This window comes from Dysidea avara, chromosome 4, assembly GCF_963678975.1.
Source record: "Dysidea avara chromosome 4, odDysAvar1.4, whole genome shotgun sequence".
In the NCBI taxonomy this organism is placed as follows: domain Eukaryota; kingdom Metazoa; phylum Porifera; class Demospongiae; order Dictyoceratida; family Dysideidae; genus Dysidea; species Dysidea avara.
In genome coordinates, this window is record NC_089275.1 from 23,052,043 (window position 1) to 23,079,935 (window position 27,893).

Here is a 27,893-nt window from a genome sequence, read left to right on the forward strand (position 1 = left end):
CAAAGTGCTTGTGGGATTCTCGAACACATTCAATAATGGAACTTGCTGAAGCTTTCGCTTCCAGCTCAGATTCTACAGAAGAATATAGAGAGGGTGATGATATGACATTGTTATTACAACGTGAAGATCCTATTAATGAGTACGTACCTTCAACGGAGCCAGCTAAACACCACAGGAAATATCTCAGCGGAATTGTGGCCACTTCTGCGCTAGGCAGTTTCCTATGGGGGTACAACATATCAGTGATTGCTGGAGCAATGTTGTTTGTTGATGATCATTTCCACTTGAGCGTACTGTGGCACGAGATTATTGTTAGTGGTGCTATCGCTGGAGCTGCTGTAGGGGCGATCACAGCTGGAGTATTGAATGACAAGTTTGGAAGGTGGAAAGTGTTGATGATGTCTGCTGTACTGCATGGCATGGGATCCGTCATCTTGGGGTTGTCCTTCTTCAAACTGTTCCTAGTTATTGGACGAATCACTGTTGGAATGGCTACTGGTAAGCACACACCACTGACTTTGTGATACTCATGGTCAAAGTCAAACGATCCACATTAAGTTTAAGTAACCTCTTCAAGAGGATTATACAACATTTTTGTGTTTGTGGTTTAACTTGATTAGTTGTTTCATGGACCTGATGGTTGTATACAATCACTGGACTGGACTGGTGGACTGGACTACTGGACTCAGGTATTTTCCCTTTTTTAACCAAATATTTGGGCAACTGGTTGAAAGTATGTTAGTCTCATGTAGTTAGACCACTCCCCCACACATAAAGAAACCCACAGACAAACCAAAGAAAAGTGTGATCATGCCAGACTTGTCAACATTGCCCAGCTTCAGCTATGTACAGAGGTTCTAATAGTTCTTGCATGTCAACAAATAAGTCACATGCGGTAATTATAGTTTAAAGTTCAAAATGGATCAATTTGATTGGTTGAAATCTTGTGCATGTGATTTCACTTGTTATTGCCGTCGTGCAAAAACTATAGAACCTTTTTATCAGCTATTGAATAGCAAGACAGTTAACTGTCGCCACTTAATTTAGCTGACTTCATGACTATAACTTGCATGGATACTACAACACTACATACACATGTACTGTATGGTTTGTACTTCATGATAAGACAAATGGTAGTCGTACAATACAGATTATGCCAAGAGAGAGATTCACACAATTCTAAGATAACAGACAGTGCCAAGTAGACAGATTCACCTGCATATTTTACATTCAATGTAGCAATAGCTACGACCAGTTGCCCAAATATGTGCCAAAATGAAAAACAAACAAAAAAAACTGAGTCCACCAGTCCAGTCCACTAGTCCAGTCCAGTGATTGTATACAACCTGGACCTGACTGATCCACGGGTGTAACTAATCACTGGACTGGACTACTGGACTGACATATTTTTGGTTTTTACAATTCTGAGGTTGGTTTTAATGAGTCTTGCTAGCCAAGGGCCTTCAGAAAATTTGCAGTCTACTAGTGTGAGGAATGGATCGGGGGAGTAAGCAAAACTACTGACTTCTCACTACTTGTTATGCTCTACAGCATTTATACACCTCTTAGTATTGTGTTTTGGAGATTGTAATATCTAGCAATAGCTAACCAAAATCTTTTTACTATATTTGTGCTACCTATGATACACTGTATCCTTGAACTAAATAGTTCAGGCCCCTGAGACACAACCTATCCTTCCTATAAGACAATTTATTGTAGCTAAGTTCATTCCTACATGCAATATACAAACTCTTTGCACAACTGTAGGGTTTTTCTGCTATCATGATTAGTTCTTACATGTGCTGGTTGGCGTCCTACAATATGTGACCAAATTTACAAGCTTGCTTCTATCTCCAAGACGTTATCGTAATAACTAGCACATTCCCTGCAGCATACTGATAAGGAGTATATATATATATGTGTGTGTACTGTAGAAGAACATAATAAATAGAGGTGAAATCGTTAGAAGTCAGTTTTTGCTTACTCCACTCCTCACACTCATCATTTTAGTAGCAGACTGCAAGTTTTCTGAAGGCCCTTACCTAGCAAGACTCAATAAAACCAACCTCAGAATTGTAAAAACCAAAAATATGTCAGTCCAGTAGTCCAGTCCAGTGTTCCAGTCCAGTAGTCCAGTCCAGTAGTCCAGTCCAGTGATTAGTTACACCCCTGATCCACCTTTTCAAATAAAATAAAATTTCGTAAGTCAAAAGTGATGGTGATATAAGAGTGATATAAGAAACTTTGAGCATGAGCCTCATATTCGTCCATTTAACTACAAGATTATCATCTCAAAACCTAGCTCAGAAACACATTACAGTTGCAAACAACTTGCAAGACTACGTCTACATCCCCTTACTTGTATTTTGTCATTTTGTACTCCTTTTTATACTGATTTCAGTTATTTATAAATATATATATTTATTATAAATATATTTAGACTCTATTTAGGCTGTTTTGGGTGGGTAATAAATCTCATATACTCCACCTTGTTTTCTAATATACTCCATGCCTTCAGGCACAATATAACATATGCTCAAAATCCGGTTTGTCCAATCGCTATGCGTTGTTCACGTGCGGTGATTTAACGAGCGCAATTATTTTGTCACATGAGGACGTATAGTTGCTATGGCGCTAGTATTATCGTAAGAAAACCAGCCGCTTTTGCCGAGCCTACAGCAGAAACAGCCGTGGATGAGGTAAGTAATCTAAGTGTAATGTGAAATAGAGTCTAAAGCAGTTTCGCTCGTGCGCTACAGCCCGGGCCTTCGGGTTTATAAATTTCATAGACTCCACATTGTGCCCGTATAACTATTATATATATGTATATGTCGATCTACCAACCCTATACTGTTTAGATTTTCACTCGTGAAACAACTTATTCACACATTTACTATATGTGACCAGATCTGCAAAAACCCAACGCAATCATGCATTTTTCAAATTCCTGTTTATAAATATAATAATCTACTTAGCCAAGTGTACCCTGTGGCAAAGTTTCAACCTCATATGCCAATAACTTTTGTAGTTACATCCCTACATAGCAAGTATAGGGAAAATAAATCACAAGCACTTACTAAAACAGTTATAACTTTAGAGCAAAATGGCATACAGAGTTTCGATTTATGCCATCGTGTTCCCCACGATTATGGGAATCAATTACTGGGTAAGTTTTTCCTTTAACCCTTTTCTTCATTACATATAAAGACAAAATTTGTAAAGAAAGAATGATCGTATACGATTGCTTTGATGTGACATAAGCAAATGCCCATAACTTGCATGTCCTTGGGTCTGCAACAATGAAACAAAGATTTTCCAACTAGGTGAATAAGATGATGTCCAGGTTTTTATTGTTATAGTCCATTCCTTAACTGAGAAAAAGGCATTAAAATTTAAGTATTTCACACCTTTGTATTCAATACTTTGTGCTGTAAAGATTGTGTCGGGTTTTTGCAGATCCAGTCACATATGTGGTGGACAACCAATGCCCTCACATACAGTTAATAATACCGCGAATTCAAGAATATCTCAGAAAGACCTTATTATGCTTTCCTTTTGAAACTCAGTTGGGGAGGTTATTTAAGATATTTGTACTTGTGTACAAATAATGTAAAATTCAGGTTGCTAGGTAGTATTCATGTGTTACTATGGAATTCATCTACTATGGAGGTAGTTGTGTGGAACCAGCCAGACTCCAGCATGTCATTGAGTTGCACTGTGCCACAGTTTTTATTAGGTATATCAGTACCATACTTACATGTGAAAGCAAAATTTAGCTATTAGATATTCTATAGAGCTATTTAAAAGATTGTAGTGGTTTTTTGTATTACAGTAGGTGCACCACATGGCCCACACGCGGACTTGGTCATCGGCTTTGCTAGTGACTTGGCCAAGCTAACCTACCAGAAGAAAGCTGTTAGGATAAGGGAGGAAACTGGCTGCTCCTAGTCCGGGGATCGAACCCCTGATGCCAGCACCACCCCAGCACAATGAAATCTTAAAATGATGGTCAAACCTTGGAGGATATGTACACTGTGATAAAATTTGTATAATTACTAATTTGCAAACACCACTGTTACACCACTTTAGTGTAATGTTTTAAACACATTAGTGCACTGAATATGTCTCACTTGCATATATATTTTCACATGTACGTGTAGGCTTGTACTCAGTCACTGGACCAGTTTACGTGTCAGAGATGTCTCCTAGTCACATCAGGGGTAAATTAGGACTTGTAAGCTATTTACATACTGGTGGAGGAATACTGGGTGGTTCCATTGCTGCTGGACTCTTCTCTATTGACACTAAACATGCTTATACTATAGGATGGAGGTATAGTCTTTCTTATATATGTGTACGTACTTCTTACAATATTGTTCCAAAGTTACACCATTACGTATTTATAGTTGTAGGTTGTATATGTATATCGGTTTAAATGTTTATTTGCTCAATTTTGCTGGATATTTAGGTTGATGTTTGGATTTACATTGTTACCTTCACTTTGCATGATTGCAGCTCTGTGTTTTCTTTTTGAAACTCCACGATGGCTGGTATATCATGGGAAGGTAGAGAAAGCTCGCAATGTGATGAAGAAGATACGCAGTAGCGAGTATGTTGAAAAGGAATTAAATGAAATTATTAAAGATTTTGAACTTAATTGTGAAAAGAAATTAGGTATATTATTGTGTGCGTGTGTGTGCGTGTGTGTGTGTGTGTGTGTGTGTGTGTGTGTGTGTGTGTGTGTGTGTGTGTGTGTGTGTGTGTGTGTGTGTGTGTGTGTGTGTGTGTGTGTGTGTGTGCAAACACATGTACATTTGTTTTTGTTGTGTGTATGTTTGCTTGTGTCTACAAGTGTGACCAGGATATAAATACATTAATAGGGGATTCCATGAATTTTCTAGAAGCCACATACTAACTCGCATACATTAAAAATTTTCCCGGTTGAGCAAACTGGGAATCCAAAAATTTTCACGAATATTTTAGAAACCGTCTTTACAGAAGGTTTTAAGAATAATTTAATGTTCTGGGATGGTTAGTAGTGAAATTAAAGAGCACTTGTCAAAAAATCTTGAAGGAAAGTTAATAAGAAGGTATGCTATAATAGCCTTAATTCACTAGAAACCTTGGTTTGAAAGACATGATTTGTTCTACAAGTTGTAGTTTCACAGGTACAATCTGGAAATTCCTTACACAGTATCCCTATGAACCTGTCAATAGTATATATGTGTGTTTTGGCCCATTCACACTGCTCACTTTTGAGAAGTAAATGCTACGCCCCATACTTTAACAGGGATTGGTCCTGAAGCATGGGAAGTTGCTCATAGCAGGACATCCTGAAGCATGGGAAGTTGCTCATAGCATCTCGAAAATGAGCAATGCTAATGGGCCAAAACACACATATATTGTTGACAGGTTCATACCCTGTAGTGGTACTGTGTAAGGAATTTCCAGATTGTAGCTGTGAAACTATGACTTGCAGAACAAATCACGGCTTTCGAAACAAGGTTTCTTGCGAATTAAGGCTATTTTAGGGTACCTTCTTATCAACTTTCTTCAAGATTTTTCGACAAGTGCTCTTTAATTTTACTACTAACCATCCCAGAACATTAAATTATTCTTAAAACCTTCTGTAAAGATGGTTTCTAAAATATTCGTGGAAATTTTTGTATGCCCAGTCTGCTCAACCAGGAAATTTTTAAACGTATGTGGGTTAGTATGCAGCTTCTTATGCAGCTTCTAGTAAATTTATAGAATCCCCTATATCAAGTCATGAGATACTACATCTGAAACATTAAGTATGCATTAGTACATGAGCATGGATTTTATTATTTTATTATCATTATTAGCGCTTTACAGTGACCAGCACTGAAGGTCTGACAGCAACATGTGCTGCAGCCTTAGGATTACCTAACCTACAAGGACTTAGACCTAGTGACTCAACTTACTGACTGAATAAGGTGTAACAGAAAAGGGGCCAAAGTAAGGAAAAAAATCCCTCCAGCCCCAGGATTCGAACTGCAGGTCACCCAATGTCTAGTCGGGGCCACACTCAGTCTTCCTCCAGGAGGGATGGATTTTCTTCCTTAAACCTAAAGTATTTATTATTTATTATTACCCATGTATGACTGTCCAAAGTTATTCATTTAAATGAATAGGATATCATTCTAGTGAAAACCATACATATACCTTCCCACTAATGTGTGAGAACATAGGCTGTGTGAGAACATAGGCTGTGTGAATGTTGTACATATTAAGTGGTTTCTTTGCACAGGTAAATATCATATGGTGAAGTGGGTTTTTGACCAAGTAGTGATGCAGAACACTTTCATAGTGAAGACTGAAAAAATGACCAGGCTTCTTATAGTAAAAAGGAATAGCAAACACTTCTGACTTACTGCCTGCCTGTGCACATAGTGCAAAAATGTAATTTTCATACTCCCTAATATAGTAGTCTAAATGTTTCAAATATATATGGCACTGTTCAAACACAATGTTGTTTCACGAGAGTGTGAGCAATTAAAATAAAAGGGTGTGGGACTGGTTCACTTGCAAGTATTCATCCCAAATGAAAAAACAGGATGAATATTCATGAGTGGAATAGGTGCCAATCCCTATATTCAGCAAGTTTTTTAATTGCTCGCACTACATTCAATTAGTCTTAACCAAAAACAAAATATTACAAAATTGTTTAATAATATTCATGCATTGTACCCATTGAAATAAACATTTTGTACTGTGCTACTGTTTGGGGTTTTGCAGACATCCACACTTGTCTAACTTCCCTTAACACACTAATATGTTCCTTGATAATGGTATAATACTACTTACATTTCATATATAGGTGTGATGAAGTCTATCAGACAAACTTTACAACACAAGGCAGTTCTATACGCTCTGTTCATAGGTTGTAGCCTTCAAGTGTTTCAAGCACTGAGTGGAACTCAAGCAGTGACAGCTTATAGTTCTACAATCCTAAGAATGGCTGGATTTAATGTAAGAGATGCCATATGGTTTTCAATAGTGCCATCGTTCGCTAACCTCGTCATGAAAGTTACAGGTGCCTTGTTGGTAGAAAGAATTGGTAGGCGGAAATTGTTCATTGCATCTAGTACTGGTACTTGTATCTTTCTGTATATATTGGCAGCTTCATTTTACTTGGAGAACAAGAGTAGTCCTTCAGCCACACCTTTGTTTGAAGATGGGAAATGTGACTACAGCAAGTGTGGAACTTGTGTAGCTAACTCTAATTGTGGATTTTGCACTGTTAATGTTGATCATGATTATTTCAATGGAACATGTAGTGAGGGTAGTGAAGGCCATTCTAAGTTTAGAGCAAACGGAACCAAATGTATTATACTTGAAATTGGATATAGCTTTGTGAATGACACTAAGTGGTACTATGACCATTGTCCTGAGAGCAAGTTTGCAATAGTGTCATTGGTAGCATTGTTAATGTATGTTGCCTGCAATGCAGCAGGAATAGTTCCGCTACCATGGATAATCAACTCTGAGATTTATCCCATGTGGGCAAGAGGTCAAGGTGCATCAATGTCTTCACTGTTTAACTGGATTACAAACTTACTTCTTAACTTGACATTCTTGACATTATTTGACTTGTTAGGGACACCTAACGCACTAGTGATGTATGGGACAATAGCACTTACTGCAACTGTGTTTGTAATGTTTCTTCTTCCTGAGACAAGCAAGCAGCCTTTGGAAGGAATAGAAAAGTTGTTTGCAAGACCTTATTTTCTTACCTGGTGCAGTGGCAAGTTTTGTAAATCAGTTAGAACAGATCATGAACAAGACCATGAGAGTGTTCAATTATAAGTATCTTTTTACTTTTATTTATTTATTTATTTTTATTGTACTGGACAGCTCACTATTATATATGTACTCACATACGTATAATGTGCATATCACATAATTGCAAATATATATATATAACTTTGTTACCTATTGTCAGTTGTAGTTTTAATAATCGTTAACCTTCAAGTGTAAAAACTTTGTTGCAAGTATACCTGTAATTTAAGTTAAATATATTGTGCAAGTCAAAAGTCAATTATATAACCTACTGGGCTCTGTTTCTAGTCTATTCTAACCGCAGAAAAACAGTGAAAATTCTCTTTCAAAAACTGATGGTATATGGAAATTTTAGGCAGTATCTTTAACACATGCAATTTTGTTCTTCTACAAGTGTCTGCAATTGTAAAGTATCATTTAAGGATGGCAGGATGCATATTTGAATCACAAAGATGATGATATAGGGGTGTTTGTAAGGCCTGGTAGTCAAGCAATTGACTAAACAATGTATTCCAGTAATCTAATAGAGCAGTCAGTACACTATTGGAACATTTAGCTTATCAGTTTGCCACATTCACTTAGTAGGTGTGTGATGAACATGTGAAGCTAACTGCTTAGGTGGTTATTCAATTGCAAACTACTGTTGAAAGTTTTACAAACATATAACTGTAGTATAGTGTTAATCACATAAAAACCAGAAAAAAATTGCTTCAACTTGCTAAATTTTCAAGGTCATACCATGTCAGAGGAAGCAGAGGTGGGTTGACCAGAGTATGGAATTTTTGGCAGCAAGATGGGGGTTCTTTTTTCAATTTTAGATTACTTTAGGGACATGCTTTATGAAGTATACTCAACTGTTCTATTGGGGTATGTTCTATTATAGTATATTGATCTTTACTTGCAGTTTTCAGCCCTACTCCAAGAAGAATATGTTTTGCGATCGGATATCTTAGGCCAGCATAATTTTTTATTCTTTGTTTCCAGTTACTACTTGAATCAATTTTAGGAAGTCGCATCAAAATCAAATGCACTATTTCAGGGAAACACAGAATGAAGTGTTAAGATAAATGCATTGTGTGACCTGTGCATATAGCATAGCAGAAGGTGTTGAATTCCTCCACTCTTCTGTAATTAACAGGGTGCCTAGAGATAGCTCAGATAGGCCTGTTTCAAATATATATGCCAGCATAACAAAAGCATAATAGGCCGGGGTGCTATGCCAGCATAATGTTAGCACAGTAGGTGGATATTTCAAACCATGGCGCTGAATTTCATGAAAATAGATCTAATAGGGAAGTCTATGGAAACTGCAATAGGGCACTCAAAATGCATAGTACATATCTCCTTAGATCGATACTCTCTAATAGAACAGTCACTTATAGTGAAATACTCTAATAGAGCATTCACTGGTTAAAATGTTCCAAGATATATAGCTGTAACAAATGTTGCCAACTTAGGAGCATGATCCAAGCATAATAGCATTATGCTGGCATAGCACTCCAGTCTATTATGCTTTTATTATGCTGGCATAGTTGACACAGGCCTATCCACTACCTTTCCTTGGTCTCAAAACATATAGAAATCAATTCTTTTTTGAGGTGTTTTGGTAGGTGTACAGGGTCCCATGCGGTTTTCTGTACATGTGCGTGCGGACTCTAACATCCATTATAATATTGTCACACCCATGCAGTAAAGATTTGGGGGAACCATAATCAACGTGTGTTACTTTTCAACAATTTCAAGCCCTATAGGGACCCTGTCGCCAGCCTGTCTGGGAGTGGAGATGGGAAACATAACTTTTACATGAATAAATTTAAGACTGTTTTTACTTTTTACATTTCTGTTTTGGAGGGAAAGTGTCAACAAACCAACTGGAGGTGTTTAAAGTGCAACAGAGATAAAGCCACCATACAAGTTCATAATTGCTAGTTGGCCTCTAACAACATAAAATTAATTAGATTGTTACTCACATCTTGACAGTTTACACATCAAATCTCAACTAACTCAGTTACACTTTTTCTAAATGTTAGTACATGCCAACCATATGCTTTACAACGAATTTTAATAGAGTCATCCTCTGTTTATATACTACCACAAAGCAACTATATCAATGTAAATCAGTTAGATATATGCTGCAGCTTTCATCCACAGAAGATCTCGAAGTTTGGTCAACTCCTGTATTTCTGCTTGCACTTCAATAATTGTTTTCTCTCGTATCTCTACAGCTGCCGGGTGAGGCTTTCTTTTGTGGACCACTTTTGCTGAACCAACTAATTCATACAAGTTTAAAGCAACACCAGCTGATCCTACTATTACTGCTGCACCAATAGCAGCAGAATAAACTGGACATGTAATTAACTTTGCACTCAACTCAAATGCTTTCACCAAAAATGCGCCACTAAGCAAGCCTTCTTCTTTGCCAGTTTTATATGTTCCTTTAAATAATATCCACAGGAGTTTACATACTGCTTCTGCACCAAACACTTTACACTTTATACTGATATTGTAGCACATTGTCTCTATCTTCTTCCATGACTCTGCAAGGACTTTTCTATAATCAGTGTATTCATCGATTGCTTGTTGAGCTCTCTCAAAAAGGCCACTATTGAGGCTCTTCTTAACTATCTGAGTGCCAACAACTGTGGCAGTACCTGCAACTCCAACAGCTCCCCCAGTAGCTGCTGTAACACCTCCTACCACTACACCAATCGTTGAAAGACCACCAGTAACTGTGTATAATCAATGACATTCAAAATGCAATATACACGCAAGCTATTTTAATACCTGGAGCAAAGAATATTCCAGCTGCAGCGATAGCTCCACCCGCAGCTGTGTGTTAAAAAAAAGACTCAATAATATATGTATCAGTTAACATTACAATGGGTATAGTTACTACAGTAACACCAAGCATATTATTGAATTGACTTATTTGTATGCATACCTCTAAACCAAAACAGCTGAGCTGTAAAAACAGGGTACATGCAGTCCCCAAAAAGGCCTGGGTGAAAATTTCCTTCCCCAAGGATACGATTTGACAAGAATATTCAACTGAATTGTCATTATCAAAATTTTTGCCATTAATCTACCATCACAGCCATTACATTTCACCCTGGCCTTTTCAAGGGCTGCACCCTTTTATACAGCTTGGCTGTTTGGTTTAGATATCACTTGTTTTTGCTGGTTTTGGGGCTTCCTTGTTTTTATCTTTACTATGTACAGGAATTGTTGAACAATTATTTGTATGTATAGCTTTGTGTCTGATTAAATATTTGTATATTTAAAACTCAATATACAGATTATCATGTAGGTAATAAGGTGTAGCTGAACTCTCTACAGGGTGAGTTGTTCCTCACTGAACTCTGTGCCTAGCTGATCTCTCTACAGGGTGATTTGTTTCTAGCTGATCTCTCTCTCTCTCTACAGGGTGACTTGTTTCTAACTAATCTCTTACAGGGTGACTTACTCCTAACTGATTTCTCTACAGGGTGACTTGTTTCTAGCTGATCTCTCTACAGGGCGACTTGTTTCTAGCTGATCTCTCTACAGGGCGACTTGTTTCTAGCTGAGGGTGACTTGTTTCTAGCTGAAGGTGACTTGTTTCTAGGGAGACTTCTAATGTAACTGAACTTTCTACATGCACTCATGGTGGCGGGCTGAATTAGTGTAGCTAAACTCCCTACAAGGTGACTTTTTTGTAGCTGAACTCTATACATGGTGGCTTATAACAGAGTTAAATTCTCTACAAGAATGCTATAATAGAGTTTACTTCTTAGCTGACTGCTCTATTAGGGTGACTGCCTATTAAAGTATCTTGATTTTGCACTTACTATACCTGTACAGTGTGTGTGTGAGTGTGTGTGCATGTGTTGGATTGCTCTGTGGCTTTAAGTCTAATCTTTTTATACCATTGAAGGGCCCTAAGATGATTAATCTATCTATGGACTAATTTTCAACTCATTCCCCTGAGCAGGCGAATTTTTTTTGGATGCACTTCTGACTAGAAAATTTTTCATGTTTTGTGAACTTTTCATTTTTCTTTGTTTTACGGAAAGCTACATTGTTAGGGTCCGCAATCCAAAAAATCAATGTTTACAAACCTATCCCCCTACCATTGTGGAATGTTCATTGTAGTATCCCATTGCTAGATCCACCATGAAACTGGAGGCACGATTGTTGTCTTCACAGAAATATTGAGTTTAGTATCTCACAAGATGCAAAATATATTTTCAAAACTGATTTTGTTCTCCACACAACAGACCAGATGAAACTTGCTACTTAGCCATATCATATCTGGAGTTATTGCAGTTAAAAGGTACACACAGTAATAAGCAAATGATTTGCTGGGTGCCCAGCACAGGAAATAACAAATAACAGGAAAAATTCCATGCATATTCCCAGCTGTTGTATATAGCTCTGCATTTTACATGTCCCTGGACTGCATTCTGTCAGAGGATCAGTGATCTGGTCATCTGGAATAGCTTTCATGTAGTTTATTGCAGTATTACTAGCTGGCTAATATAATTGCTGTACAGGATTTGAATGAAACTTTGACAAGTGACAGAAGTGGGCTTGAGTAAGTCTATGACATCATACATATTGAATAGCTACATATATGGCTAAACAAGTCCATAAAACAATTCATAAACAAAAGTAACTTTGGAGTAACGATGTGGGGCTTTTTAAACAAGATTGCTACTGAAGACAGCAATAGCAGGCCTATTCCAGCGATGGAAATGATGCTGAGAAGAACCCAGACGATGGAGCTGGTTCACAATACGCTGATGTAGCTAAAGCCTGAAGTTTGTGGTTGGTGGTCTTAGACCACTAATTAGCCACCTTGACACTAATATCTAAACTTGGAATTAGTATGTTATGGTGTTTTCTTAGGGTTTTTACCTTTATATACGTAAGTTTTTACTTTTCCCCTTTATGCATTAATTTGTGGCTAGTTTTGCATTATAAATTTGCTGTCATTGCTGTGTGTGTGTGTGTGTGCATAAGTGCGTGTGTGTAACAGTGTGTGCATGTGTGTGTGTGTGTGTGTGTGTGTGGGGGGGGGGGGGGGGGGGTGCGTGTGTGTGTGTGACCAAGATTAAGTGTCTAGGCTGGGATCTGTATCTCTATCTCTGCAACAAGGAATGCTGGCACCCTGGAATTTAAAATAAATTCATTCTATAGTTGGGAGTTGAGCTTATAGACATGCATAATTATACGTATACGTATATGTTAGCAGCTATATTGGTTTGAGCTATTGTTTCACACATGCCGACACATAGACAAAATAAGTAAACTATCACACAACACACGTACTGAACACAAAGTAAGAAAACACTGTAAGAATATAAAGAACACAAGGCACAACAACTATTATCACATGATTCTCAACCATACACTAATTAGATTCATTACATTACAAAAGGAATACATAACACTACAATACTTTTTCTTAATCATGATTCTCAGCCTACACACAACTCCCACCACCTGCTTATGTCATGCGTTTAGTGGTGGAGCTGAGGTCCAGTATAATGATAGCTAGGTGTATTCTTTTTTTCACAGTGGTCATGCCAACATGATTGTGCCTTTGCTTGGGTGTGAAAAGAATGTAACACTTGATATTCAAGGTGGTCACATCTGCTGCCTGTCTTGAAAAAGAATTTTTTGTAACACACACATGTGCACACACACACACACACACACACACATATGTACACACACGCAGACATTATACACAGCTGTATATACATGCGGCAGTCCTAGATTCAACACATATCTAACCTACTAAAGTTCCTGCAATACCAGTAGCTCCACCAGTAACCTTTGCAATGGCAGAATTAAAGTGATGCAAATCCAAGTCGTTTGCAACTTCACGGAGTTTTATAACCAGAAGATCACTGTGATCTATCAGTCTCTTGAGTTTCAAAAGTGCATCTGTCCACAAATCAAATCCTCACAATTCTTTCCAGTACTTTATCTGACATGAAGCCAGCTATATCAAGTAAAAAACAGGTGGCTTGTAGTTTATAGTCCAATGCCACATGTAGGGTCCGCAACGCGAAAAATCGATATCCTCCAATCATCTACCTAACTATTGTCATGTGTTAGGCTAAGTGTAATTTGAATAACGCCAGTGTGGCAGCCAAGTGTGTCACTCTCTTCTGGTGGAAAACGATACAAATGTCTTAAAATCACGTGATTTTTCGGGGATTTTTCGTTGCAGCGGTTCGTAGGGTTCTTCGTATGCCACGATATTCACTCTCAACAGGCCTGCCAACCCTCACGGATTTACCGTGAGACTCACGATTTCACTACCAAGCCCAAGGTCTCACAAGCAGTAGCTCTAAACTCAAGGGATTTTTAGTTAAGCTTACCAATTCTCACACTGATCATCAACGTAAAACTCACGATTTTTCCACTTTCAAGGTCAGGCCAGAGTCAAAGCTTTCAGATGCCGGCCTTTCCAGTTCTCAGGGGATTTCCCCGGGTGCGTAATTGTGATACAACGAATAATAGAGGCAAGATCACGTGATTATAAAGGCGGGCATTGTGGCAAGGATTCGACTTCGGCCTTCTATTTAATAGCAATACAGTGGAAAAGTATTTGGAGCAAGATGTGGAGTTGATTTAAGTGGTCAGAGCTCTGATCAGAATTACCAACCCTAAGGGGCTTGGTTTGCACGTCAGACAAGAGACCCATACAAGAGCACCTACATGTTTTCCTGGGTTTGTAGCTTATACAAACTATGTGTTTGGAGTATTGTATTTGCTTTCATCCTCTAGGATGAAATTGACACAACTCTAAGTCATCATGTGATACTATAAGCACCTAGTGGCTTATATCAAGAATGTTCCATAGTCCGGTCAAGTGTTACAACTTCACAGCAATAAAAGAGCAACTGTTTCAACACAGCGGTGACTTCTGAGTAAGTACATTTAGCTGGTGAAATAAGAGGTCTAGAATAGATTAGGGATGCACAACATGTTTTAAATGCTATATTCAGGGGCGGATCCAGAGTCTGGAAAGAGGAGGGGCACCTTGCTGAAAAAAAGTTGAAGAGCAAAAAAAAAAAAAAAAAGGTCACAACAATAATAGCTAGTTATCCTTTACCAAATATATTATATCACGTATGTTATGTAAAATAAAATCCTATTTATAGCTTCCTAAGTAAGCTACACTTCCCCATGAACACTGTGACTGCTTTATTAGAGTGATTGGTGATTGACTGCTCTATTAGAGTATCTCGATCTTATATACATTTTTTTAAGGGAGGGGGCACGTGCCCCCTGTGCCCCCCCCTGATATTGATGCCCGTATGAAGATGGGCATGTGTATATGTGTTGCATGGTAAAGGTGACCTACGTGCCCATTGTATGGGCATGGGGGATCTTACAACTTGCTGTGTCTGCCTATAATAATGTGCAGATACAGCAGTCCATTCTGGATGTCAAGACCAAGTCTCAAGGTTTTTCTGTTTCCTAGGTTGGCAGGCCTGTCTCAATATTGTTCAAGTAGTCTATCATCAACTCAAAGTATCGGTGGTTTGATTTTATTGGTCAGTTTCTGGTGGTAGCACGATCTGTGCTGCTTTTTGGCGACAAACAAAATGTTTCTTCCTCTGGAGCACAGGACAAGCAGAGCAGCAACTGTGCCGTGGGTCAGCAATGACCAGTACTAGGTAAATTACCTGCATGCGGAATATGGTTATAATTCAAGCTTGTGAGCCATCTATATGCTGAAATTCGGCCAAAACGATGCGATTTTTGCGAACAAATACCAGAATGGTTGATACATCAGTGATACAGTCTCCAACAGTAAGGATGCAAAGCTTATAAACACCTAACAATACGACTATCTTGCCCAGTAAACGCATAGAGCAATCCAATGCACGAAATAGGCTCTCACGTGATCGAAATTTAAATCACGGAAAATACAACCGTAATCTATTCCAATGACCTTAAAATCAAATAACAATCAGTTTTTATGCATTAGATTCAGCATCTCGATTAGCCCAGCAGTCTAAGATTCTCCCTATTTTTTATTTTTTTTTCTATTTTTCAAGAAATGTGCAGCCTCAGTTTGAGGATTAACGCACATATGAAACATGCATACAAAATGTTTTACAATGTGATTGATTATGGGATTACTGATTGGTAGGGGAAAGTAATAATAATTTCAGTTGGTGCTTAAAAATTTGTAATGATTGTTGTTGGATTAGGTCAGGTGGGAGTGAATTTCACAGTCTTATTGATCTAGGGAAGAATGAATTACTGTACTGATTGGTCCTTGCATAGATGTGATGAAATCTTCCTATGATGTCATCACACACCTGCACTGGCCCAGACCATGCATGAGCAAACAATTTTTTAAACGATAATGATAATATAAATAAACACTTAAACAGTGGGCAGAGAGGCAAACTCTGCCCAGTCCTGGGATGATGGTATTGTTGCCATTACAGAAGCAGCATTGCCACGTTGAACATCAATGGCAACCTTCTGAATCAAAAATTGGGTGGCCCTATTATCACCAGACTGTTCCATCCCCCGGGAACCTATCCGCCTCACTAATGAGCGTGCACATGAACCCCAAGCACCCAAGGTCTCAACACGTAAAGGGTAAAATAGTCATCTAGATCTTTTTAAACGTATATGTTGATGTATGTATGATGCACAACCCAATATCACATGGGATTAGAATATTTGTAACTGAATGTGACAAAACTCTGCTTCAACACACAAAACATTGTTAGTAGATATAGCAATTGTAATCCATCATTGCCAGGGGCATACGGAGGGGGGTTTCCAGGGGTTTCAGGAAACCCCGTTGGATTTTACACAGTATATTTGAAGCATTAAGAAATTGAAACTTCAGGTTTCCAGAATCTGGATTCTATCATGGAACAGGACACATTTTACACTTTTGTGTTAGTTAAATAATAGTATCTCACATGATAGCAACACTTATAGTATTGTTCTGAATTATGATTTTGGTGAAAAGATCGAGATATTCTAATAAAAGCAGTCAGGCAATATAAACTACTCTAATATACCAGTAGCTTAGCTGTAGTGGAAACCCATTTTCATAATTTCTGCATATGCCACTGATTGCACTTCTCAGTGTGTCTATAACCCTTGGTTTCCACCAATATTTTTTGCCATACAGGAAGTCTGGTTTTTTGAATATTTGGGAATCCATTTTCTTTTCCAATGATGATTGATCAGATTTTAGTGAATTAGTGGTATGCTACACTACTGGAACATCTTGTTGTGAAAATGTAATGAAGTGGGTCGTGAAATTATCATCACAACCTGGGTACTGAAAAACTAATGAAAATCGGTTTGATTACTTAAATTATAATCAAATGATTCTGAATCATTTTTTCAGTAGTTGTGAATTAGTCATGAAAGTGGTACTGAAAATTCTATGAAAACATTTTCACATGTTTTTAAGGCTACTGAAAACCTAATGAAAATTTTTTCACAAATGTTTCATAGAATTTTCAATACCAATTTCACAACTACTAAAAAAGTGATGAAAAATAATTCAGCTTCATTTTATCACAATTTAATTAATGACACCGATTTTCATTAGCTTTTCAGTACCCAGGGTGTGAAAATTTTAAATTCCATGACTCACTTCAGTACATTTTCACAACAAAATGTTCCAGTTTTAATAACTTCCTGTGAACTTTTCTGAGAATATTTCAGAAGAGACTGTAAATGCTTCAGATGGTGCTGTACATATAATATTGTGATTGCATAGCTTTGTTTGGGAATTTCACATGAGCCCTAATAGGCACAAACTAGCAAATGGTGGGACTACATTGGGTGTGCTTTGACCTTGGACACCAACTGACACTGCAAGCATCCAACTTGATAACAACCATTGTGTGTAAAAATACAGTGAAGGTATGGTTAATTAGAAGATTAGATTGTGCGATTTGTGTGGCAAATTACTTTCGTTTCTCTAGCCAAGAACTATCTCCCTTTTGCATTATAGGTAAATTGATTATGTCAATTTTTTACATCGTCTTCTTCATCCACATATTTTGCTCGTTTACCTCTTTTAAGTGCCAATCTCCTTAGTGGCCTCCAAATTCCATTTGCTTCCCAAATGCTGACCTTAATAATGATGTAACAACAATAGAGCAAATGTTGAACATTTTGCTATGTAAGTGTTGATGGTTAATTGCTATAAACAGTAGTATACTGTTGGCATTTACATTACATTGTAGTTAAAATGTTTACATACCTAATGTACGTGTATGTATGTGTTTAATGATTATGAGAGTGTATATGATATGTACATAAAGTGTATCTGTATCTTCTATGCCTTCAAATCATATAATTCACAATGACCGATATCTAATATCCACTTCAGGGATATGATTACTTACATCGTCCAGCAGAAAATACGCATCATCATTTATCTTGTGGTTTCTGTTGCATAAATTGGAAAATTTTATTATTAACATTCTGATACTCAGTTGTACCTTTTCTGTAATACCAATCTTTTTACTACACAAGAAAGTAACAATGTGATATGTAATGATCAATCCAAACTGAACCATAGCAATTGTGATCATTACATTTGCAACAGTGTTATTGATGTTATTGTTGTCATATAATGCAAATAAAAACATAATAAGGAGATTAAACAGGAACGTCAATTCACTGATGTTTTTTGCTATGCTTTTCAGTGGATTACAGTATCCCTGGATATAACCTGTAGCACCTAGTAACATAATACCAATAGTGAGACTGATCTTCTTATCCAGCGATGATATTCCTATAAATACAACTCTTACCACTAGCTGTACACCAGTCCAATTGTAAAATTTGTCTTTATAAGGTGCTTGATAAGCATCTAGTAAGGGTTTGAACTTGTTAATAAAATGAAATCTTGATATCGTCCTTGTGAACAGAAGTATAATGCTAAATGGAACTTGTATAGCAAATATGACAAGGCAAGTTACAAATAATACAATAAATCTGATGCTAAGAAGAGGAACATTAGCATCTACAGCCCACACTAATGTACTGTGTCCACTTGGTAGGTGAGTGATAGTAGAGTAGGAGAACATGACAGAGGACACAATGAGCAAAATTTTGGTGTAGGATAATAAGAATAGAGTAGCAAGTACTGGTAAAGCTCTGCGTGCTGTGAGTCTTTGCACTTTGGTGGAGTAGCGACTTGCTATGATGAGTGAGGTAGCAATACAAATGAGATAAAATGGGAATACTAATTGTAACCACATCTTAGCATAGTCGTCCATGCCATCATAGAAACATGTCGTAATTCCTAAATCAAAATTAGCAAATGATATGAAAGTAGTAAAGACGTTATGTTGGTCTTGAGGAAAGAGCATTGTTCTATAAACACTAGTGATGTTCATGTATAATATGAACATATTAATGGTTCCTATAGTTACTGTGAGGTTGAGAAGAAAAAGTAACGCCACCAACATGAGACCCACTATTGCTATTGGTATGATGAGCAACAGATAAATATTTAAACATTGTTGACACTTTGTTGATCCAAATACAGTACTGAAACCTTGTTGACATTGTCCACACAATGTACCAGATCTTGTATACTTACACTGTGTATTGGGATCTGATAGTTTTAAATGTGTTGAATAGGGTAAACAATGAAAAGATGAACAATGTAGAGAAATCTGATAATCATAAGAGTTGTTATTGTCAAAAGCATAGACCCAACTATGATGAGGTCGTAATATAGTTTGATCATTAATGTCACAAGTGATACCATAGTTGTGAAGGGATGAGAAAAATCCACATGAACCATTGGTTTTAACAAAACCTAATGGACATGGAATTTGATTGATATAATAAATGTCCAGATGACTCTTACTGTTGAAATCACTTCTTATAAACAGTTCACACCATCCTTCCTCAGGAAATGCAATAGTGTACATCATCTTCACACAAATATTGCTAGACAAATATTGTACTTTTTGTGATGAATTTGTCACAACACAAGCAGAGCTTGGGATGTTGTCAATGTTGTTTTCATAAAATACTTTAGCTGTTACAACATCAGCTCCTCCTATCAATTCATTAGGATTTAAAGACCATAGCAGGACCAGAGTTTGGCCAGGATATAACATACCCAAGTTATCCTGATGGCAGTCATGGTGTTTCTCATCACAAGGACAAAGTGTCTTTTCTTTAATACTATAAGGTAGGATATCATACACAATTCCATCACTTGTGTACTGAATGTACTGCTTGTTTACACCAAGAGGTTGGACATCTCTACCAAACACTGATTGTTCTAACCACTTGCAATGAGTGATGGGTAAGTTATTGTATGCAAATATTTTTGATTGCTCATTATTGTTTTTAAATATAATCAAGTAGTTATTGTGATTAATTTGATCATCATGTACATATTGAAAATAACAGAAAGGGTAGGAGTAAGTGTATCGGTCTTCATGAGCAACAATGGCAAACTTTTCATACTGATTTTGTGTAATGTTTATGATGGTGTTGCTTGAGATGAACATGTAAAAAGATTCCTTTGAATAGTAGTCAAATATAAGCTTTGCATTGATATATGAAAATTCAATGTAGCCACTATTGCATTGAATGGTGCTTTTACTTAAGCTAACAACGACATCAAACTCACTGATATTGTAAAACTCTATTGGACCTATCAATTTTAGCTGATTATATTCAAATTTCAGAAAGTATTTACGACCAGTATTTCTGTAAAATGATGAATTTGTTATTGTTACAGATGTAAGCATATAGTTGAACACATGTATTACACTAACAGAAGAATACAAATGCTCGTAAGCCTTTACATTGTGATTATTATGAATCTTGCAGTTGCTGATGACTACCGCTATATAATTTTGAATCTTTATTAAAGCCGTATTTTGATAATATGAAAAGTGACAATTATTAAAGTGTACAAGGGAATTATTGTAGGCTGTCAAGGTGTATTTGACTGACATGAAAAACAGTGTATTAGGTGATGAATTATTTGTAAAATGGCAATCGTTAACAAGCAGATAATTTTCTGAATAGAACACTCCTTGTAGTATACCGTTCACATTAGATATGTTTGCCTTATATATCTCAACTTCTACTTTGTAATATTTTTGAAACATATAAATATAAATTAATTTATCATCTCTACTAGTGGACTGATGATAGTGTTGTATGATTAATGTGTGACATTTCTTCTTCTCTACCTGGGTGTCATTGTATTGGATATAAAGTTTGTTGCTCTTAATAAAACTAATACATGATTCCCCTAATAAGTTTAGTCCATAAATACTATGGTTAGTATCCTCCTGGGTTTCAATGTGGCATAAATTAACATTAGCACAATTTGAAATGTTTATTACAGCATTATCAATGCCTCCACAATCACTGATCTTCATTCTTCATGGTTAAGTTGGTAATATTAGTAAAAGTGATACTGATACCAAATGATGAATTACATGTGATGAATGTATCTGGTGTTGTGTAAACACTTAAACTACCAATTAGTGAAATGTTGATAACATTTTGTATTACTAGATCACTTTGAAGGATGTGCTGTCCTGGTGAGAAATTAAACTGACTGTAAGATGTGAAGTATTTAGCTGAATTCAACAAATAATAATTCACTGTAAGACATGTGGTGTTAGGGTGACAATGATCATCAGACATCACATCATACACCATACTGGTGGTGTGTTGCAGTAATAATGGTAGTACCAGCAGGAGCAGCATAATGAATGTAATTCCTTTTGATAAAATTATGAAGTATGTTATGTTTATCAAAAAGAAGTCATACATACTACTAAAGGTATATAATTATTATTCTATTTTTATTGTCCATGCAGAATACTGTACAGTGAATCATAGTGTGGCTGTACTGACTCCTACGGCTACCATGGGCGTGCACACACTACACATTGATAGTATGACATTAATCATGTAGCTGTTTGTAATATTTATTTACACAACATGTGCTTACTTTAAAGTAGAAAGTAGGCTGTGTAGAAGTTGAGAAACAGGTCTACATAGCAGTAAATAACTGGAATGAGGTCTATAATTCACATACACTATAACTTTATGCAGATGAATACAATTATCACCATTTAAATAACAGTATACGTACATGACAACAATGTTATACTTTTTGGATGTACTGAACAAAATGTATACTATTGAATAGATACAAAGGAAGTGATATACTAAAACTACATAAAGCACTCAATAGTTCTATCAAAGAACAAAAGAAAATTGTTGTGTCACAGTTTATAGGATATAAGCTACTGAAAGAAGTGTTGGCCAGAAATGGGATAGCCATACTGTATCAGGAGCTCTTAAACACCACAAGGCGCATTGTGTAACCTTATTGTATAATATTTATTGTGTACCTAAAGTGGTCAAACAACTCAAATTACCTATACTTTTGTACAAAACTACTACTCTAAAAACACTATTAAAAGTGACTATCTCAGCAAAAGTCTGTATACAGCTATTTACACCGTTGCCTTTTATTGCCTCAGTATAATATACAGTGTTCAAATGGGTTACGTTTCAGTCCACCATTATGGTGAGGAATTATAGTGCAAGGATAAAGCAATTGATTAGTATACTCAGCAACTACACCAAAAATAAACTCCATGCAGTCATTTAAATTCAAGGCCATTACTTGTTCATACATTTTTTGGACTAGGCTCAAAGTATTCACCATGAATTGTCAAGGTAAACCAACACTCGTAATACACAAACCCATTAGGTTACAGAAGATATTCAAACTCTCCATAAAAATGCAAGCAAAAGGTTTGAACTTGACTTTAACTGAGTAACAACATGATTTAAAACTTGTTTATTTTTTCCATTATATAGCAAACATATTATCACCCATTGTTTTTCAATGTGTTCTATTAGAGAAATGGTTTATGCTTGCTACTGTATGCCAACAATTATAATGCTGTTGCATCAGTATGTATAAACGTATTTGAATATTGCAGCATAATGGTCACTATATTGAGGGCTAGCAATTTCTATATTGCATCCCTTGTGGTATCCAGCACCAACCTTACCCTGTGTGCCTTGTGCTATCCTGCCACTCCTTCACCCATTACATACTTACAAAACTACTAAACAAACTATCTAACAATGTGAGCAGCTGCTTCTTGCATGGTCATAGTCATCATCAACCCATTCTGACACAGTAGAGGAAAAGACGGTGGGTTTCAGTCTAAGGTATGGTAAATAGATTACACTATATACAACATCATTTTCACTGTAGAATATTACCATTCCAGATCTTTTCAGAAAGATTTTTATTCTTTACAAACCAGTTCCAAAGATCATAAGAGCTAAAATTATAATTGTTAGGTACTTAATGTGCTTGGTGCTGGAGAAGTAATTTTGGATAAATAAATTTAAAGTAATTCATGACAGTTGTCACTTTGGTTACTTTATGTTGTACATAAAGTGAAAGGCCGTCTATTTATCTTTGTGACGCCACTAACTTGCACTTTGACAACCAAACTGAGCACTTATTGACACGAAACTTTATAAGTGCTCATCAGCTGGTAACTCCATGCAGAGTAGCCAGGATTTTTTGAAGGGGGGTTCCAACAGCAGTATTGAGTTACCAGAAGCAACAGGGGTCTGAGGACACAGCCCCCAGCTGCTGAGAGACTTTCAATATTTTAATGAATCAAAACTCAGCAAATTACTGTATTTTATGCAAAAGCAGGTTAATTATAATGCATATAAGTGCTCCTGGAATGAAGTTAGTACTAGATAGAGTGGAAACAGACACAGTGGCATAGCCAAGCCAGGGAATTGCCCGGGAATCAGACTTCTTTGCCTCACCATCAGCTCCTAGAGTAATTATAAAGATGTGGACTGGATAGCTTGAGATTTTGCTAAAGTTACTTAGCTAACTAGTCACTGTACAAGAATAAGTATAGCACAACTTATACAACACTCACCGTGCCATTTTTGCCAATGGTTTCCTTTCTTTCTGGCTAAACAGAGATGGGGTTATCCAAGGGGTTTTCCCTACGAGTAACTTAAATTGTGTACAAATAGAGCAGGCAATAAATAGAAGCAAGATTACGTGATTACAAAAAACCGCACAGCATAGTGGCAAGGAGTGAAGGACAAAGGATTGGTTTCACTATAGTGGGCTGTACGGTTTACATTTAGATTAAGTGATCACGGTAGCTATTGGTGTGGTCAAAACTTGGGAGGCAAAGCAGTCTAGAGGTATTTGTGAAATTAGTACCCATCTAGCAGTGTGGATACTGCTTAGTTCAAACAGTATGGAGTACCTGTTCAGTCAGCAATTCTTTTCTTTTTGTTTCCACTTTTCTAGGCTAACGACTGTAGTGGCAGAGCATAGTCATCACGTGATAGAGTGCCCCATGCTTTAATTCAAGAGTCTTCGTAGTCTGGTATTAAGACACATGTAGATGTATGTAATATATTAGGTCAATAGCTAACTAGGCGTTCGGTTCTATTAGGGTTATATTAGTCATCTTGCATACAGTAGTGTAGGATTATGATACATAACGCATTTTTAAAATGCTATATTGATGTCCATATGGAGATGGGCATGTGTATGTGTGTTGCATGGGAAATGGCTTGCCCACCCATTGCCCAGGCATGGCAAAAAATCTGGCTACGCCACTGAACAGAGCGTACCACATAGAGACACATATAGTACTCTGTAAGTCATAGTTATCTCACTGGTATAGGAAACATAAATCCACTGATACAATGTCATGACTCATAATCAAAACATTATAACTACAAATATGCACAGCATGAATTCATTTTGCATAACACAAGTGATAAATTACTAGAGTTCTATATCTTTAAATACTGCACACCAAAGCTACAGCAGTATAAGGTCATGCTCAGTTTACATTTAATGTTAAAATGTCTAAAAAAATACATGCATGTTCTATTAGAGTATATACCTGACTGCTCTATTAGAGTATATCGATCTTTTTGAAGAGGGGTCATGTTAAATCCTTCCCTGAAAGATGAATGCAAGCTTTATCAATTGCCGTGCTGTTATATTACTCTCATTTTATCCTGCCACACTAAATGGAGTGTTAGGATCCTGCTAGCAGAAGTCTAAATTTTACAAGGGGGTTTCTAACCCCTTGGAACCCCCCCTCCCTATGCCCCTGGTGTGTGAAGCCCCCATAGCTATACCGTACGGCATACGAAGAACTAAAACAAAACTTTGAACACCCATAACTATATCTCGCAAATGGCTGTTGTGAATTTAATCAAGTGTGCTGTGTGGCCTACCCTACCTGGCGGATGAATGCAAAAATGGTGGGCTTTGAAGAAGGGGCCATGGAGCTATGCACATGTGACTGAAAAAGCTATTTTCTTTCTTCCTGTCAATATACTCATGGTGTAGTGCACCAGCTTTCTTGGCCACACGACAACTACCGTGTGTCTTGATATCATCTGGCTACCTCACCTAGTTTATTGCAAGGTAGAGATCTACTTTCCCGAGATGGTTCAAATCAACAGTGCAAATTAAGTACACCTGTGTCTTTCTGAAGTTCCTCTGATCCCCCTCTCTTAGCTGTTTCCTGCACAAATATTAGCAAAAACTTGAGGTAAAAAATATCACGATAAAAATGGAGATTAGGATTTAGCTATATTTTTACAAATATTTTTGAAATACAAAAATATATCTGAAATGCTTAAAGTTAAATATTGGGACTCTTGTTGGGTTTTTGCGTGGTGTTGGCTACCCCTTGCACTTTCCTTTGTCCTCTACAGTGTGTTGAAGGCCGTAATGTAGAGAAAACTTCAGTTACATTTCATTGCAAACCACAAGACAAACAGTTCAGCTGGTATAGTGCCCCCCTGAAGTTGTTATATAGTTACTGTTGAGTGCGGGCTAGAATCCCACCAGTGGCATATATTGCATTTTCATACCTTTTTGGTGCATAGCTATACATTTTAATTTGTTTTTGCTCTTAGTAAGTTCATAGCATCCTGGTATTGCTTCAAAACATACAGAATGTTGGAAAAGTACAAAGTAGCTCATTTGATAGGTGTAGGACAGGCCAATTGGATGCATGCTTGTCCCGTGTGTAGCTAGAGCAAGTGCCTTCTGTTTTGTACCTTCGGCTGTTTATGATATTATCTACATATAAAAACAATGTAGCTTGAGTAGTAATGGGCACCATGATTTGTGCACCTAATTTTGTTCAAATCTTTGTTTGCAGTATAGCTACTGTTGAAATCACTTCTTATAAACAGTTCACACCATTCTTTTCCAGGAAATGCAATAGTGTATGTCATCTTCACACAAATATCTCTAGACAAATATTGTACATTTTGTGATGAAATTTTTTTTTGTCACAACACAAGCAGAACTTGGAATGTTTAGCTGCTACATCATCAGTTCCTGCTATCAATTCATTAGGATTTAAAGATCATGACAGGACCAAAGTTTGGCCACAATACAACACACCCAAGTTATCCTGGTGACAGTCATAGTGTTTCTCAAAGTGTCTTTTTTGTAATACTGTAAGGTAGCTCAATATACCTCCTTAGATCAATACTCTTTAATAGAACAGTCACTTTGTAGTGAAATACTCTAATAGAGCATTCACTGATTAAAAAATTCCAAGATAATTGTAAGAAAAGTTGCTAACCTAGGAGCATAATGAAAGTATAATGGGAGCACTGAAGGGCATAATAGGGGAAAATTTTGGGAAATTCCTGAACATAGTGGATATTTTGCCGGTACCAGTTAACAAGCACGAACGGCTATTGTGCCGGCATAGTAGTATGCCCCGAGTGTTCGACTTTAGGGTACGCAACCAGTAGTTTGCCTCAAGTCTTGTACTTTAGGGCATGCGACAAGTAGTATTAGCGTTAGGATTAGGGTCGGGTTCAGCTTTGATTTCTTCTTCACTTCAGTTGGACATTTATAAGGTAGAAACTACAGCAAGTCGGTAGTTGCGGCACCAGTGGTACAGTGGTTACGAGTATGGACCATGAGTACAGATGCTAGGGTTCGGGCCCCAGGTTAGGCAACTTTTTTTAGTTTTTTTGTACAAGTTTTTCTTTAATGCACGTAGCATTCTCAGTATTATATCCTCTACTGCCAGCAAAATAGCTGGCAAAACAGTGAAACTGGTACCGGCTCTATATAACCTGCCATTCCTGAAAGCATTCTGGGCAAAATTTTGAGCATATATGACTCAGGCCTAAATAATTATTATGCAATGATGTGGATCAATTTACAACTGTAAAATGTCAATTTTGTGAGAGGGAGCTGAAAGATTTCATTTGCTAAAGCCTTACAGTTATCTATTAATGTAGCTCAGCAAAGTTAATAGTGATACCAGCTTGTTTGCATAAAGTTTTATACTTTCATATCTACAGTAATATGACATCCATCATGCTGCTCCTATCACTATTACTGCAACACACAACCAGTAGAGTTTTGATTATCATTGCAGTGGCGGATCTGGTGGGAGGGGAGGCTAAGTGGGCTGTAGCCCCACTTCCTTTCTAAGTAAGTACTTGGCCACTAAAACCCTAAATCTTTTATGTGTATCAAAAGCAGATTTATTAGAAACTATGCATCACTACCAACACAAATAATGTCTATATATCTATACCTATTGTTCAACTCTGTTCCAGGCGAGGTTCCAGGAGAGTGCTTCCTTTTCCTTAAGCGTTTTTCCAATAACAGGTTTCGATTGTGGGTTGCATCTCCAGTTACAAAGTTGTAATTATGGGCTTTGTTTTATTCAGATAATTAGCAGTGTTTTCCACTATGGCTATAAGAGGTGATTAGATTTGTTGTTTTGTAGATGTAATTATAATTGTTGTTGATTTGTTTTGTTTTGTAAGTGTTATTTTGTGTGTGTTTTGTTTAGTGGTTGTATGTGTTTTGTATTAGGACAGTACCTTGTACAGGCTTGCCTTTTGTACCGTTCCTTCCCTTGTGGTAAATTGATAATAAATAAATAAATATTGTGGTTTTTATATTATTCAAAAACTGTTAGTTTGTTTAATTGGTTAGAGTTATCAGATGCAGTATAATAACAACT

The 27,893-nt window shown here is 37.0% G+C and overlaps 1 protein-coding gene and 2 long non-coding RNA genes across 4 annotated transcripts; 1 reads left to right on the forward strand and 2 right to left on the reverse strand.

Annotated features, from left to right (window-relative positions):
* Positions 1-11: 11 nt before the first annotated feature.
* On the forward strand, positions 12-8,042 carry LOC136254386 (proton myo-inositol cotransporter-like). Its single transcript, XM_066047080.1, has 4 exons — positions 12-498; positions 4,161-4,332; positions 4,469-4,674; positions 6,842-8,042. The coding sequence occupies exons 1-4, from the start codon at positions 36-38 to the stop codon at positions 7,828-7,830; spliced, it is 1,830 nt and encodes a 609-aa protein (XP_065903152.1). The 5' UTR covers positions 12-35; the 3' UTR covers positions 7,831-8,042.
* Positions 8,043-9,798: 1,756 nt separating this feature from the next.
* On the reverse strand, positions 9,799-12,739 carry LOC136254404 (uncharacterized). Its single transcript, XR_010700467.1, has 2 exons — positions 10,588-12,739; positions 9,799-10,532 (listed from the first exon to the last, which is right to left on the reverse strand). It is a non-coding gene; the product is annotated as an uncharacterized lncRNA (long non-coding RNA).
* An 8,130-nt stretch (positions 12,740-20,869) lies between these two features.
* On the reverse strand, positions 20,870-27,652 carry LOC136254400 (uncharacterized). 2 transcript variants are annotated; one of them, XR_010700464.1, is made up of 5 exons: positions 27,459-27,652; positions 25,292-25,406; positions 21,800-21,871; positions 21,448-21,566; positions 20,870-21,400 (listed from the first exon to the last, which is right to left on the reverse strand). It is a non-coding gene; the product is annotated as an uncharacterized lncRNA (long non-coding RNA). The 2 variants fall into 2 exon arrangements; XR_010700463.1 differs by having other exon boundaries at positions 20,870-21,566.
* Between the last annotated feature and the right edge of the window lie 241 nt (positions 27,653-27,893).

Bases quoted from the DNA above. Each gene is read 5' to 3' on its own strand.
- LOC136254386 (XM_066047080.1), top strand. From the start codon at position 36: ATGGAACTTGCTGAAGCTTTCGCTTCCAGCTCAGATTCTACAGAAGAA. The intron at 499-4,160 runs GTAAGCACACAC...ATGTACGTGTAG, and splicing joins CACTGTTGGAATGGCTACTG to GCTTGTACTCAGTCACTGGA. The intron at 4,333-4,468 runs GTATAGTCTTTC...CTGGATATTTAG, and splicing joins GCTTATACTATAGGATGGAG to GTTGATGTTTGGATTTACAT.